At 27.0% G+C, this 17,466-nt stretch overlaps 2 protein-coding genes across 2 annotated transcripts; both read left to right on the top strand.

Moving 5' to 3' along the window:
• Positions 1-8,462: 8,462 nt before the first annotated feature.
• Positions 8,463-11,242, top strand: OCT59_013293 (uncharacterized protein; the record flags this gene model as incomplete). The annotated part of the gene is made up of 6 exons (XM_025330893.2): positions 8,463-8,688; positions 8,832-9,185; positions 9,254-9,401; positions 9,557-10,465; positions 10,553-10,713; positions 10,809-11,242. 6 exons carry the CDS (start codon positions 8,463-8,465, stop codon positions 11,240-11,242), a joined length of 2,232 nt encoding a protein of 743 aa, XP_025166770.1.
• Positions 11,243-12,625: 1,383 nt separating this feature from the next.
• On the top strand, positions 12,626-15,553 carry OCT59_013292 (uncharacterized protein; the record flags this gene model as incomplete). The annotated part of the gene is made up of 2 exons (XM_066140713.1): positions 12,626-14,181; positions 15,183-15,553. Exons 1-2 carry the CDS (start codon positions 13,002-13,004, stop codon positions 15,551-15,553), a joined length of 1,551 nt encoding a protein of 516 aa, XP_066001568.1. The 5' UTR covers positions 12,626-13,001.
• Positions 15,554-17,466: the final 1,913 nt, after the last annotated feature.

Below are 17,466 nucleotides of genomic sequence, written 5' to 3'. Positions count from 1 at the left end.
AATTTGGTATGAAAGTTTGAAATAAAAAGTTTAAACTTCATTTTCTCATCAACCAAAGCTTGTATTGAAACAAAATTTCAACTATTAGATTTCTTGCAATTACGAGATTTAAATAATGGTCTTTTATTATATTATTGAGCTTTTATATTGCTTTTAGAAATGATTATCTTTATACAACATAAAAATTCATAATACTCACTATTATACTTGAACTATCACATTACACAGATGCTACACAGTAATTTTGAGACCACCATTCGAACCACATAGTCAAGAGGAATCCAATGGTGGTAAATTTGTCTCAATCTGACCTCTGGATGGCGAGAAAGTTAAGAAAATATTAAAATATCATAACAAAATAACGCTGGTTAAGAGTGCGAATAGTATGCAATAATAAATTAAAGCATTTATTGACACGGGAAGATGATCATATCAAATGTTATTTAAATAATGAAATATATGTATTTTCTGTTCCTCTTTCAGAAAATAAAAAAATATTTCACATTTTACTATAGATTACATTCGTGATATCAAAAAAACTGACCGCCATTCTTTTCGCCGGGGTCTGTATTTAATAATTCAATGTTCATACTAAATTAAAAATATGGATCGATCAACCCGGGGTGATAAATGGATTAACCTATTGATTTCCACCGATTGTATAATCTCTCCAGTTGATGAACATGTACAAACAGTACCCGCTGGATTTCCTTGGATGTCTACGAAATAAACCATTGCTACATCATTCGTCATTTTTTCAGTTTTTATATGGAGGTCATTACCGAAATCCTTCGTCTGTGGACTGTTTTTTCCATACGAAAAAAGTACCTGTTTTCTTTGCATTATAGAAGAATCGATAGATGGGCCTTCTATAAACATTATGTTATTATTCCATTTGAAAATTTGATTTAAATTTAACTATTAATACACACCTCTCCCTCAAAAATATTTTTTTTCGGGACAACCTATCTCAGAAATATTAAAAGTTTTTTTTGGCAAAACTTCTTGGGTATTCTGCCCCTCCTGAAAAGCGTAGCTTTGAAGGGGAAAGGCACATGCTCCTACATGCTTTTTTTCTCAATAGATTCGAAAAAAGATTAACAATAATATAGCTTTATATGCCCTTTAAAAAAGGAATGAGTTAAATTTGTTTAATATTTGTGTTCATGTATAATAAATGTCTAAAAAAGTACCGTTTTGTTTAATTTTTGTTTTTTTTTGTAATAAGACATAAAATGTGCTTTTTTAGACTTTTTACGCATGATCACAAATTACTTACTTTGCTAACAAAATTTTTTAACCCTATAAAAATGAAATGTGTTAAATTCGTTTTATATTTGTGTTCATGTGTAAAAAAACGTCTAATTTTGTCCGATTTATGTCTATTACAAAAAAAAAACAAAAATTAAACAAAATGGTACTTTTTTAGACATTTATTACACATGAACACATATATTAAACAAATTTAACTCATTTCGTTTTTATTGGGTATAAATGTATTGTAAAATTAATATTACAGTACATTATATACAAACCATGTTAAGATGCTCGTAAGGATATCGTACAATAGTTATATAACATTTTATAATTTATTGATATGTAGTAAGACTAATTGCAAAATGTATAATAAAAATTTTGTAAAATTAATTGTAAATTTGATATTACAAATAAATAAATAGATTAATATTGAACATTTATTATAAACCGATTTGTACAAAGACTTTTATACATGCATTGTAAATTTAAATAGTAATAAATTGTGTATTTTATAGTTGGATGGGGTCTTTGCTTATTCACCGACCGTCATTTCACCAACCCATCATTTCACCGACCATCATTTCACCGACAAACATTTCACCGACATCATTTCATCAATCTGAATCCACTTACTTTTTTTACCTAACCCTAACTCTAATCCTAAATTCCCTTGTCAGTAAGATGATTGACAGCGAAACATTTATCTGCGAAATGACCCTGTTGGTGAAACGTCTGTCGGTGAGATAATTGTCAGTGAAATGATTGTTGGTGAAATGAATGCGACCCGTTGGATTGGAATAAGGCTTAAGAACATTTTGCCGAAAATGTTAATGACTAACATATTATCTTAATTAGATACAAAGAAAATAAAACATGTTCAAAGAACAATTACTCTTTAAACTGTTTATTTTCATTTGTTTCAGAAAATTGGTGAGTATGATGAATTTGTCATTTCCTTTTTGACCGAACCACCCTTTGAGACCCTTTGTGGGATGCATCCAAAATATCAAAACTCGAAATCCTGAAAGTACATTATCCCGAGTCCCGATACTCTAAATCTGAAATGTCAAAATCCCGACTTGTCTAATCCTGAATAGTCAAAATCCCAAATACCGAATTGCTATAATCCCGACACCTCATAATACAAGATTTTCATTTCGGTATTTTGAATTTCGAGCTTATGAAGTGTCAGGCTTATGAAATGTTGGGATTATGGCAATTCGGGATCATTTTGATGGGTTACACCACGATTTCCCGACAACCTTTTTTCCGACATACCCTTTGCCCGACAACGATCACCCGACAAGACATATTCCCGAATGTATATTTTACCGACATGACACATTCCCTAATGGACATTATACCGACATGTTAGTTCCCGACAGACATTTTCTCGACATGACATATACATTAAAAAAAGCGATTTCCCGAATTTCCCAATTATTTAAAATAAAACATATGGAGAAAATTTTTTTATTTGTTTATTCATATATTTATTTTAGTAAAAATTCGCAATTTCATGTACACTGTATATTTCATTTTAATAGTGCAAATTTTTAATAAAATAACTTGCAGCAACCCGTTGTGTCCCTACAAAAATTTATTTTAGTTGCATTTATTTATTTCCAGTTATTTTTTTAACAACTTTTTAAAAAAGAATTTGCCATAAGACAATTGTCTTATTAAATATATCCATGTTTTATAAAGTACAACGGTTTAAGAAACCTTTTTTAAAAAAAAAAATTGTTATAAAATAGTTATTTTTTTAAAAAAAATGATAATAAATTAAAAATAAATTTAGATAAAAAAGTAAATTAAAACGGTTTTAAAAAATTATTAAAAAAAATGAAATAATTATTAAATAAATATATATATATATATATATAAACCATGCTGGTCGTGAAAAATCACATTGAAAAAAAAGGAAAATAAAGAACTGTTAATAACAGTCATTTATATTTATATTTATAAACATGATACATTATAATAAATTACTTTTTGTAAATCATCTCAACATGTCGGGAAATTTCTGTCGGGATATGTGTTGTCGGGATAATGTCATGTCGGGAAAACTAACATGTAGGTATAATGTCTATTAGGGAATGTGTCATGTCGGTAAAATATACATTCGGGAATATGTCTTGTCGGGTAATCGTTGTCGGGCAAAGGGTATGTCGGGAAAAAGGTTGTCGGGAAGTTGTCCGACATTGTTTTGATGTTGTACCTTAGATCGAATAAAATTAATTTTCCTTTAATTAGCAAAGATATGAAATTTTTTTATATTCTATCTTTTAAGGCTCATATTTCCGTAATTAATAACCTTATTACGGGACCTATCGAATTATTTACATTTTCCGTGAATGGATCCGTGAAAGGCTCATTTTTACTGAGTTTCTACAGAAATATTGGATAGAATTTTTTATAGGGTTTATAATAAATTTTTTATTGTTTGAATAAAATATGATGAATTAAGTAGATTGTTATAATCGAAAGTCAATATGTGTAATAATAAAATAAAGTGAGTTTTACGTTACCATATCACCATTAATGAATTTTGGTTCGATAATAATTTGTGAATTGAACGTTGACTTTATCAAATCAAAATTCGACTTATTAAGTAATGTCATATATAAATGTGTGATATTGAACATAAAATTTTATTTTACATTTTTTCTTCGCTTAAACATATATATTCCATTCACAAAAAATGAATCGAGATTTATCAACTAAATAGTCGAATGTTTTGTGACTTTCTAATTATACAGTACTACTTTATACTACTGTACCATCATAACGTAATGCAAACTATGTTGTTCTGATTTCTGACGGCGAGTTTATTTTTTTCCCGAGATAACTCTTTAGGATTTGTATGAAAATAAATAACACCAACATAATAACTGTTCATAAGTTGGAAGTCTTAACAGCAAGTTGTAAGTGTTGAATAGGTTCAGGCCATTGTGTACTAGGAATGATATTTTGCCATGAGTCTTCAACTTCATTTATTCAACCATTCAGATAGGATTTGCTTTGAGTTAGATACACAGTGAAATTCGATAAACCGGATCTTCGATAAACCGGATTTGGGTTTAAACTAGACTTTTTTGCTGGAACCAAATCACGTATGTTAAAATAGTTTCGATATACCGGAGTTTACTAGTAAAAGCTCGATATTCGATCAATTTTCAAACCAGCTATAGTAAAAATGATTCGATAAACTGGATCCCGTGATCAATAACCAATAAAATTTGAGTAACGTGATGCGGTAAATCTTAATTTTGGCCAGAATTATAAAAATTTAATTCCGGCTGAAGTTATGTATTACTTATATATTCAATTAAAAATCATTTTATGACCTCTATGACCTAAAACTAAGATGAAAAAAATTAAATTATAGTGTATATTAGTTTTATTAGCATGAAAATTTTTTAAAAATTCAGTATAATAGATTTTTAATATATCAAAATTGTTTCACTATACCGGATATCCCGATAAACCGGATATTTTAGTGGAACTGATAGATCTGGTTTATCGAATTTCACTGTGTAAAATAGTTTAATAATGATCACAAAGTAAACAATTATTACTAAATGATTACGTCAATGATTTATGATTTATAATATTATATGATTGTTAAATCCAACCTATATCTAATTTTTATATAATTTTTATATCCTATTTCTATATTTACTATTGACTATGGTATATATAAGTATAAATAAAAAACTTAAAAAGAGTAAAAATAAAATCGAAAAAACTTCAACTGTAGAATGTAATTGTCAATCTTGTAGTTTATATCCAAATGGATATAAAAAAGTTTCAAAAGCAACAAGAACACACCAATAGAATGAAATATAAAGAGCAATCTGAACAAATTATTAATAATCAATACAGAGATTTCAATGATTTTGATGAAAATTTTAATCAACAATTTATAAATTAAAACTTTGATCAAGAAATAGATAATAATATCATTAGTAGCGAATGTACTTCATCAGAAATTGATTCTAGTTCAATAAAAAGTGATTCTGCTGCAAGTTTAAATAAAATTAGTAGGGCATGCATTTTATTTGATTATTTTTAACAGTAACTATTAATCATAATAAAATTTAATGCATAAAGAAGATGAAAAATTTACGTTTATTGGAAATAAAGTCACATACAAATATGACTGACCAATTATATCAAAAAATTATGACTATTATCGACTACAAATACAAAGAAAAGTCCATATTTGTTGCATATGTTCAATGGAACTCACCAAGTCTCAGAGGATGAATGGAGAATGAAGTTTTTCAAAGATTATGGTGCGAAACAATTTATTGATGTGTGATAGATCGTTGCGTAGGTTTTCTAGAAGTAGAGATAAGAAGGTCGATGATCCAGATGATAGTCACTTATATGTTTCAGAAGAAGAATAAATGTAACCACTGCGAAACTGGTACAATTTAGTATATAAATTGCATATATATAAACTGGTACGAATACTATAGATATAAAACTAGTATAAAACTAAGCAACTAGTACAAATTTAGCGTGTGACAAATAAAACCAAGTGATTAATTATTTAGTACATAATTAAACATACATAATCAGTATAAAACCAGGCGAACTGGAACATATTTAGTACGTTATTAAAAAATAGTTTTTTTAAATTTTATTGAGTGGCATAAATTTAGTACATAAAATTAACTATATACACGTATTAAATAAATACAATATAAATTACAGACGATGACTATTTACTGGGTTAGGAAAGAATAATATATTATTGATTTCAATTTGTCATTTAATCCTTTCCCTTATTAAACTCTAATTTTGTCTAATAATTGAAAAAAAAAAGTTAACTGAAGTGATTAAATAGTTATACAGTACGAAAAAAGTATGAACTAAAAAAATTTAACAGATGCAATTGCGATATAAATTTGTCTCAGGACCGCTATTATAAAAAACTAATTCTGATTACTGATTGATATTCATTTATAATTTAAAATCTGGCCTTACTTGAAACATTTTAAGACTCATCAATCATCATCTCATAATATTCATGATGATTATATAAAAAAGCAATATATTAATTCGTATTGAGAATATAAATCAAGAAAAAAGGACAGAATTTATAGATAAGTTCCACTACGAAAAGTATATCACAATGAAATTTAGATTATTTTGTTTATACTATAAATGGACCGACACAAGGTAGATTTATTTCGTTTGGAAAGATAAATAATAATTTATTATTTAAAATGACAACAGTTATATAAATATAAAGAAATATGATATAAACTGTAAAGGATACAAATAAAAATAATAAAAATAAAAGAAATAAAAGATTTATTGCTACACTAATCGACAAGGAATATCAAATAAATATTTTTTTATAAACCAAAATATACAAGAAAAAGTTCGCTACATGTGACGACACGCCATTTTTGGTAAATTCTCGTACTTGAACTGTATTATTTTACATTATATTTCCAAATTTTTCCATAAATATTCTTTCCGAATTTTTCCATTTTTTATTATCAAAACAATTTATTCGTGCGTATATCAAATTATCTGAATACTAGTAACAAATAATTATCTGATGAATTTTCAAGTGATTCTTTTTATAGTTTAAATTATGAATAAAAAATTAAATTATAAATTATGAAATTACCTATAAAGTAATTATTATTTATTATAAAAGGTATATTAATAAGAGTATTGCTAAATATCACCGATGGTGATTGTCACCTTACCAGAATTAGGGTAGAATTTGGGCAGAATTAAAAATGGCATGAAACTCCGCCCATTAATATTTGCTAATGCTGGTGTGGTGAAAATCACCTGCGGTGAGATTTAGCAATGCCAATTTGGAAAAATATCTGTGGTCAGAAATCGGTCCCCATGAGCGACAACATTTGATCCAAAATAAAGCATAAAAAAAGCTGTATACCAAAATTGGATCTATATATCTACATATTATATGCCAATCTTAATACCTGCTAAAATACTATTTATGTCTTTAAATTAAAATATTTCTATAATAATTTCTTGGTTTTCTATAGAACTTACTGCCATTTCTATAAAAGTTTATTGAAAAGATTCATGTATCTATAAGCCTTTGACTTTTTTTTTAAAGTACAAAATAATCAACTGTTGTACAGTCACATAAATAATGAAATATGTGACAGATTACACCCAGGGAATTTGCCGAGCGCAGCCTTTATACATTAATTAGGCAATTAAATAAAATTAAAAAAAAAAGTTATTCACTTCATTCTTTATTCAATAATAATATTTATTTTTTATTTAAATTTTCATATTTGAAAGATATTTACGGCATTTGCCGTGATTTTTATTTGCGCACTGCACCCCAGCGTAACCTGAAAAAACCGTGTTTAATTAGAATTTGAATAAATAATTTGACATTACCAATGAATGAATGTTAAATAGCTGCAGCATGACCTAATGAATAATTTTTTTAGCTGCAAATATGCGTGTTATCAAATAATTTTCTTTTAACCGCAATATGCAAAACTTTAACTTTATTTAATCAATGCATGTTATCCTCTTATACCTGTACGACATATGCATTACTTATATCCAGGAACAAGTAAAATTTTACTAGAATCGGATAAATGATTGGCCGCTTAATGTTGTGCAAGGCATATTCTTTCAAATCAAATTTTACTATTCCAATTAGCCAGGATATAATTGATTTATTCCTGCAATTTACACAATAGTAAGAGTTTTATAGTATATCGTGAGTATAAATATAATATATTTTATTGTTGAATCTTATTTTCTTTCGCTTGGTTTTCTTTTCATTTTAGAAGATTTAAATTTCTAAAAAGCTTCGGAACTATTACACTTGAAAATAATATTGAGATTATGAATATATTAAAAGAAAGTTTTTCTCATTGGAAAATGCAAATCTTTCTGTATTACTCACATTTTCAAATCCTTCTATTATAGTATAATAATTTGCTATAACTAACTACATTTGCATAATTGTGTAAATGTGCCGATCGGGGATATCGGGGATAATTTCTTATACTCCATTGTAAATAAGTTACACTAGCTCTGCATTATTTATCACACTTTATTTAGTCTTTCTGTGCCCCTTTCATATTATTGATTTATAATTATATAAATGATCAAAATTTTTATACGCGTTAATTTTTTGTCTGAAATACGATAAATGATCAAAATTTTTATCTATCATGGCTTATAAAATCTGGGTTAAATATGAAGATAATTGTCCAATCAAAATTGTCATTGACAAAGGGGACGTGGATGATTTGAAAAAGGTAATCAAAAAAGAATTACCAAGTCTTGATGTTAGCAGGATATGCCTTCGCATGCACGGTAAAGGGGTTGACTTAGACCCCGAACTTGAAATAGATGAGAGTTTTGTGAACAACTCAAAAACACCAATTCAAATATTATGTATGTATCAGGTTTTATTAATTAGTCGATATATGGTCGTTATATATTTTTATTAGCTAATTGTTGATGTGTTCGAACGCTTTCTCTAATTTTTTTTTTAATACTTTTATTCACTTATCGTTTCTTCATGACCACGATATTAGCTAATGACAATGATATCCGAAGGGCAGACTGGCAGTGGCCTTGTATTAAAATAATGAAAGACTATTGGGGAGATGAAAAAATCATCTCAATTGAAGAAATTCAAAAACAAAGCAGTGCCATTTTTAAAATAATTTACTTTAACTACAAGGATGTTTGCACAATTCTTGTTGAGTTATACTCTCGGCCATTGATTCAAATCCTTCAAGAAATCCTCATTGATAACGATAACATTAACGATGATATGCCCAAGATCAAAGCTCAGGATTTGTATCACGTTATGGAAGATTTAGAAATCCTATATAATGGATTGGAGACTGCATCTAAATCTACATCTGAACCTTCGATGGAAACCGGTAATTAATTTTATACAATAGATTTCGTTTAGCTATAATTATTAGCTGACTTTAAATTTAATCCTCAGAAAAAAAGAGCCACTTGAATCACTTGATCCGATTCCTTAAACAGAAATATAATGAGACGGTCGAAAAGCAAAATAAAACGATAGAAAAAAAGACAGTTTCATTTGACATGTTGTGGGTATTCTATACCAAGGACTTGGAAGTATGGTAGTAAGTACTTCTTCAAATTTCAAAACAAATTGTTTCTTTAAAATAGTTCATATGATTTTTCCACCTTGCTTTTATTTATATTTTTACATTTTTTGCAAACCATTATATAAATTGCTTATAAATTTACTTTCTATTATTGGGAAATTGTTTCCTAGCAAATGTGTTATGTCCAATCAGCAAATCAGTGGGACCATTTTTTCAGCAGAAAAAGTAGTTAGAATGATAGATTTTGAAAAGGTGTCATTTTTTAATATAATTATTAAGGTTGTTGATTATGATGGCCATGGATTTAAGCAATGTTATATAGAACGCAAAATCCGAGAATTTAATGGAGAGAAAAGTTTCTCTGATTTATTAGTTGTTCCATTCAAATTTTCTGAATCTCACGACTTCCTCAAGGAAACCATTTATCGTATTGGAAAAAAATTCTTTGAACTCGCAGCCAACAGACATTTTATGGAGTATACGGGCTCATTGTTTCGTTGGATAAAGGTGAATGGTTGCTATGAGATAGAAGCGATAAGGGCTGATGGCCGTGTTATGATTGATCTCAAAAGTTTTGCAACCATGAATCCTGGCTATCCAATGGACAATGCAAAACCACCTAATCCATGTGATGTTAATTTGCTCGGTAAAAAGGGTTACCTCGAAGACTATGACTATGAGAAATCTTATTGTTTCGCACCTGCATTAGTGTATGGATTTAGTTTTGCATTGAAGGAATGGGGCCAATTCATGGTCATGAATTTCAGTAAAATTAATTTTAATGAAAGTGCTTTCGAGCATTTGGTAATGTCTCAGGATAAAAAAGAAGTACTTTTAGAATTAGTGAAACAGTACAGCAACCAAACGACAAATAGTAAAGAACTTGAAAATGTTAATTCTTCTGACTCTCTATTAGTAAAACAACTTGATCCCATTGCCAATAAAGGTAAGGGATGCATCTTTCTTTGTTATGGCCCACCTGGTACCGGGAAAACATTAACAGCTGAAAGTGTAGCTGAATTTCTTGAACGGCCATTATGGACGATTGGCGTGCATGAACTTGGAACGGATCTTGCAAAGTATTTAATATTTTGAACGTATTTTGTTAATATTTTTCTATGAGAGATTTACTATTTGATTACCTTTGCTTCTTTATTGTAAAAAAGGATGGAACAACAATTAGTTAAGATTTTAGATATTGCTTTTACATGGAAGGCTGTTCTCTTACTTGATGAAGCTGATATCTATTTTGAAAAACGTACCTACGATAATACAAACCGTAATGCGATGACTGGTATATTTTTACGTCATCTAGAATATTATCAAGGTAGGAAAGATTGCTACTATCCTTGTTTTCATATTTACGAAGGAGAATTTTTTATCAATTTTTCTTCACTCTTCCTTTATCCCCCTCCTCTTCAGGTATCCTTTTCTTAACAACAAATCGTGTTATGAGTATTGATGATGCTTTCCGTTCACGAATTACTATGTGTTTCCATTATCCAAAACTCATTCCGGAGAAAAGGAAAGAAATTTGGAAAAATTTCATCGATGGTGCTGGCTTGGATCTCAATGCAGATGATTTTTCTAAATATGAATTAAATGGACGTGAAATCCGTAATATCCTTCATATAGCGCAAACGTTGGCCGAAGGTAATAATGAAGGAATTACTAAAGACCATGTGACCAAAGTCATTAAGATAGCTCAGGAATTTCAGGAAGATATGGAAAAAATGAGATCATACGATCAAGACTATCCAGAGATTTCAGGAAATGAAAAGGCTAAGAAGAAATTAATGGTTTTTGAGATAATTAGCAAAAAAGTAACCAAATGGCTAGTTAAAAATCGACAGTAACGAAGATTTATAATTAGATATAAGCTTTTTTTTAATAAAGTTGCCTTATTAAGTATTGTATAATCAAAGATAACATTTTTGGTAGTATACTTTTAAAATACTAACTAAATTTTGATTTTTAATAATTTGTGTAATCATACATAATAAAGTTTGTAATATTTCCTAGTGAAATTTTTTTTATAGTAAAAGAATGAGTATTCTGATTGTTAAATAATAATTAGACTGTTAAAGTTTATTTTCAAGTACGAATTGCCTTCTAATTTTCCTTTTAGTAACGTAGTTTTTTTTTATAGAATTCGTTTTGAACAGATTACGCGTAACGAAATGCAAATAATTTAACAGCTAGTATGACTTGGTTGTGTATACAAATTTTGACTCTCGAATTTAGGTCGAGTATAAAAATTTTAAAAAGCTATTAAAAACTTGTGCCCCTTAAGTACGTGGTTGCTTTTTTTTTCATGTGGTTAAAAAATGCTAAAAAACTACAATCATAAGTAGTTGTTATTGGATATGTCTGATGGGTCTTTTTCGTGTATCTTTTGATAAATCAAAATTTGTGTATCACTATTACTAATAAAACGGAAGTGTACAATAGTAACGCAAAGTAAAATCATGTGTTACAAAAAGCGTTACCAAAAAAATGTATTACAAAATGTAAAAGGAAATAAGCAGGCCACAAAATCGTTTAATGCTACACTACAATAAAGCGATCAATAATAACATACGTCAATAAATAGATATTTTTAGTTTTTAATACAATAAATAATTCTTTTCAAGATAATTTGATACAATAAAAATTGTAAAGTTTTTAGTCAGAAAAATAAATACGAAAAATCAACCATAAAAAAATCAATCACGTCAAACGAAAAATTTTTCAATAGTGAAAATCACCACCGGTGATCTTTAGCAAAATCCTTTATGAAAAAAACGTTTTCGCAACGTTTTCTATTAAAATAATCAAAAACGTTTTCGCAACGTTTTCTATAAAATAATCAAAAAAACGTTGCGAAACGTTTTTTTATTTGTTAAATTACATGTTAAAAAATGTTTCGCAACGTTCTTTAACTGTTTTAATAAAAAAAAACGTTGCGAAACGTTTTTCTATTCATTAATTTACTGTTAAAAACGTTTTTTTTTTTTAATAAAGAATGGTTTCGCAACTTTTTTTGCAAAAAATTCTCGGTAAATCGGTTCGGTAAATCGCAAAACCGATACCGAAACCGCAGTTACTGAAACCGATCGGTAATTTACCAAATGATTCAACCAATCGGTAATTACCGAATGATTCGGTTGAAACCGATAAGCCCTATATCTGTCTATGCTGTAACACAATTGCGCCAATATTTCATTGACAATGGAACTTTGGTTATTACAAATTTGTAAAAAAAATTTTAATTTTAATAAGTCTAACTAATTTTGACTTTGATAAAAATAGTTTTGATAGAAGTTGTTGAGCTTGTAGTACTACAAGACTGTTTATTGATTGTTAAACCAAGATAGTTATTTTTTTATTGGTGTAACCGATGCGCGTTTGAAATAAAAAGAACTTAAAATTATTGTAATTTCATTGCAGATTTGTTTATAAATTAAGTTAATTGAACATAAACCTGAAACTTAATGAAATCATTAATAAGATCACGTTTGCATATTAGAGTTCAGTCTCTATTGATATTTTTGCATATAAATACAGTGTTTGCATTCCGGACCTCATATCGGGTTTCGTTTCCTATTATTTAAACACTACTTAGAAAAAATTAAGATGCCAAACTTTTTCAAAATTCCATTTTATAATATTACATTTTACTGGTATCAAAAAGCAGCAAAAAGTGGTGATAAAAAAGCAATGAATAATTTAGCCAATTGTTATAAAATTGGGGAAGGAACAGAAAAAAATTTAGACAAAGCTTTTTGTTGGTATCAAAAAGCAGCAGAAAATGGTGAAGTAAATGCAATGTTTAATTTAGCCATATGTTATGAAAATGGAGTAGGAACAGTAAAGAATTTAAAAGAAGCCATTTATTGGTTTCAAAAAGCAGCAGAAAATAATGATGAAAAAGCAATGTTTAATTTAGCTGTATGTTATGAAAATGGAGAAGGAATAGAAAAAAATTTCGAAAAAGCCTTTTATTGGTTTCAAAAAGTAGCAGAAAAAGGTCATATTGAAGCTATGAAGATTTTAGGTTGTTGTTATTATAATGGAGAAGGAATAGAAAAAAATTTAAAAAAAGCTTTTTACTGTTATCTAAAAGCAGCAAAAAATGGTAATGAAGAAGCAATGAATAATTTAGCTATGTGTTATAAATATGGAAAAGGAACAGAAAAGAATTTAAAAGAAACCATTTATTGGTTTCAAAAAGCAGCGGAAAATAATAATGAAGCATCAATGTTTTATTTAGCCGATTTATATTACCATCATAATAAATTAAGAACACAAAAGGATTTAGAAAAAGCCTTTTATTGGTACCAAAAAGCAGCAGAAAATGGTCTCACTGTTGCAATGATTAATTTAGCCACGTGCTATAAAAATGGAGAAGGAACAGAAAAGAATTTAGAAAAAGCCTTTTATTGGTTTCAAAAAGCAGCAGAAAATAATGATGAAAATGCAATGTTTAATTTAGCCAATTGCTATTATAATGGAGAAAGAACAGAAAAAAATTTAGAAAATGCCTTTTATTGGTATCAAAAAGCAGTAGAAAATGGTAATAAAAGTGCAATAAATAATTTAGCCAGTTGTTATTACAATGGAAAAGGAATAGAAAAGAATTTAGAAAAAGCCATTGATTGGTATCAAAAAGCAGCAGAAAATGATAATAAACAAGCAATGCTTGATCTAATTAATATTTATAAAAATAATGAAGGAATAGAAAAAAATTTAGAAAAGGCCTTTTATTTGCGTAAAAAAATAGTAGAAATTAACAATGATAATAAATTTATACCATGTAATGAATGCAAAGAACTAATAAATACAGATCATGAGTGGTGTCAACAATGTAATTCTAAATATTTTCAACAAAATTTTTCAAAATGGACTAGCAATAATAAATATATTGATAGATTTATTCAAGAAGCACAACTAAATGCTAAAAATTGTTATGAAGTTTTAGAATGGATACCTTATAATAAATTGTCAGGAATTAATTATTATGATAAAGGAGGATTTAGTGAAATTCATAAAGCTATTTGGTCAGATGGACCTATTGATAATTGGAATTTTGATAAACAACAATGGAATAGATGGAATTGTCATGAGGTTATCCTTAAAACACTTAATAATTCATCAAATTTAAATAGTAAATTTCTGTATGAGGTATAGTATTTATTTTTAATAATAAATTTATTTTTTTTATAAAAATTTAACATTTTTTTTTATTATTTATATAGTGGAAAAATCATTATGGTTGTCAAGCTAAATTATTTTCAAAATTTACTCAAATTTTTGGAATAAGTCAAAATCCAGTTAATTTAAATTATATAATGATAATGAATTATGCAGAAAAAGGAAGTTTGAGAAAATGTTTATCTGATATAGTTAAATTTAAATGGCAAGATAAATTACAATTATTAAGAAAAATTATATTAGGGCTTAAAATAATTCATGAATCAAATTTAACTCATGGTGATTTTCATGACGGTAATATTTTAATATCAGATAATTATGAAATATTTATTAGTGATTTAGGATTATGTAAACCTATAAAAAATTTACATTACAAAATAACTAATGAAATTCATGGAGTTTTACCTTTTATGGCACCTGAAATACTAAGAAACGAACCTTATACTTTAAAAAGTGACATTTATAGTTTTTCAATGATAATGTGGGAATTTACATCAGGCATTCCTCCATTTAATAATAAAGCACATGATTATAACCTCATCTTGGATATTTGTGAAGGTGAACGTCCTAAAATTATAAAAAATACTCCAAAATGTTATATAGATTTAATGAATAAATGTTGGGATTTAGAACAAAAAAATAGACCAACTATAACTGAACTTGAATATAAAATAACTGAATGGAATAAATATATTAATGAAGATTATATGACAAACAATGAGGTTGAGGTTGGACATAATCATCATTATCATAAAATATTTGATATTGATAGTGAATTAGAAAATGATATACATGAATTTGTAAAAGCAAATAATACTTTGGTGCAAGATAATACTTTAGTACAAAATGATACTTTAGTACAAACACAAACTAATAATCCTACTTTACAACCTCATTCACAAGCATATTATACAAGTCGTAATATTAGTAAAATTTTAAATGATACTAAAAGTTTATATGAATATAAAATTTAACATTAAATAATTATTTATATTTATTATATAAAAATGTTTATTGTAAAATTTATAAAATATACATATTGTATATATGTAATATAAAGTAAAAAAAATATTAAATATTCAGTTATTATTACTATTTTCAATTCAATATGATCTTGCTAATCATATCCTGTAATAATATATAAGTTATTTTTGATTTTTTTGATTTCTTTTATTTATTTACAATTATTCTAATAAAACTTTTCTTTCATATTTAATCTTTTATAATTATTTGTAATTTTATAAACTTTTTACAGTAAACTATATATTCACGAATTTCAGATATGGTATTGTTATATAGAAAAATCACATAATTTTAATTATTACTAGCAGTCACCCGTTGCTTCGCACCGGGACCAATGAGGTTGTTTAAATAAAAAAATTAGTATTATAATGTAATACTAAGTAAATTAAAGATGGTTACAGTAGTTTTTTGTTTTTGTTTATTTATTACATGTAATTTCTGGTCCATACTAACTTTATTTCTTCTTTTAGTTTTATGGGTTTTGTTTTTATTTGGTCCCCTGTTTATCTCATTTCGTCCCTTCTCTATTTTTTTGTTTTCTTTTTGTCTTTTCATCTCTTTTGCTCTTTTTATTCTTCCCTTCCTTCATTTTTTCCATTGTTTTTTATTTCCTCTTCGTTCCTTCGCCTTTTTCATTCCTTTACAATACCCTTTGTCTCTTTCATTTTTATTCCATTCCCACTTCATCTTTTTCGTTCCTTTACACTATCCGTTGTCATTTTCATTTTTTTTTCCATTCCCACTTCTCTTTACACTACTCTTTGTTCCTTTTATTTTTTTATTCCCTTTGCTCCATTTCGTCCCCCTCCATTCTTTTCATTTTTTTCATTCCCACTTGATCTTTTTTGTTCCTTTTGTTTCTTTTACTCCCCTTTGCTCCATTTCATTTCTCCCCCTTTGTTTCTTTCATTCCATTTTACTCTCCTTATTTTTTCATTCACCCTCATTTTTTTGATTAATTTTTTATTATTTATAAACTTTATAATTATTTCTTATTATATTATATTACATGAATCTTAAACTTATAACCAACTTAAAAAGAATATTTGAATAATTAAATGTATTTATAGAATCTATTCATTTCATTTATTATTATTCTTTTGGTACTTAATTTAATTAAATCAGAATTAAAATCTTTATTCAAAAATCTGGTAGTTATTTAGAGAATTCCGGATATGGATTTGGTTATAATAATCTATTATTAAACCAACAATTTCTTCAAAAAAAAATTGATATTTTTACATATTTTATAATTAATTAATTGGAATTTGAAAAATCAAACTATTTATCCAGTGTTCAATTTAATTGAAAAAACCTTATTCATCTTTCTATCAACATTGGTCAATTTTCCTATATTTGATATGTTGTGGTGATTTTTTTAAAAAAATAATAATTTTGTAAATATATTTAATATATAATATTTTATTTTTTATTTAATAATAATAATAAATTGAAAGAAAAAGAAAAAAAAATTTAAAAAAAAATTTGGGGGAAGAAAAAGGGTAAAGAAAGAAATCAGTTTAAAAAAAAAGGGAAACTTCCGAAAAAAAGGAATCCGAAAAAAATAAGTACAAAAAAAATTCTGAAAAAAAAGGACAATAATCCAATCCAAAAGAGTGAAAAAAAAATTTTTTTTAAAAAAAAATAACAATATGGTCTAAAAAAAAGATCGAAAAAAATAAAAAAAAAAGACCAAAACAATGGGGGATTATTTAATAAAAAAAAATATAATTTTTTCAGTTTGGGAAAAAAAATTAAACCTAAACGGGAAAAGAATAAGAAAAAAAATTTTTTGGGTTGGAAAAAAAAAGGGAGAAAAATTTTTTTTTCGGTTTGAAAAATTTTTAAAAAAAAGGAGTTAAAA

The sequence above is a fragment of the Rhizophagus irregularis genome, chromosome 20 (genome assembly GCF_026210795.1).
Source record: "Rhizophagus irregularis chromosome 20, complete sequence".
Taxonomy (NCBI): domain Eukaryota; kingdom Fungi; phylum Glomeromycota; class Glomeromycetes; order Glomerales; family Glomeraceae; genus Rhizophagus; species Rhizophagus irregularis.
The sequence above is the reverse complement of the archived record's forward strand: the minus strand, read 5'-3'. Positions and strand labels throughout refer to the sequence as shown.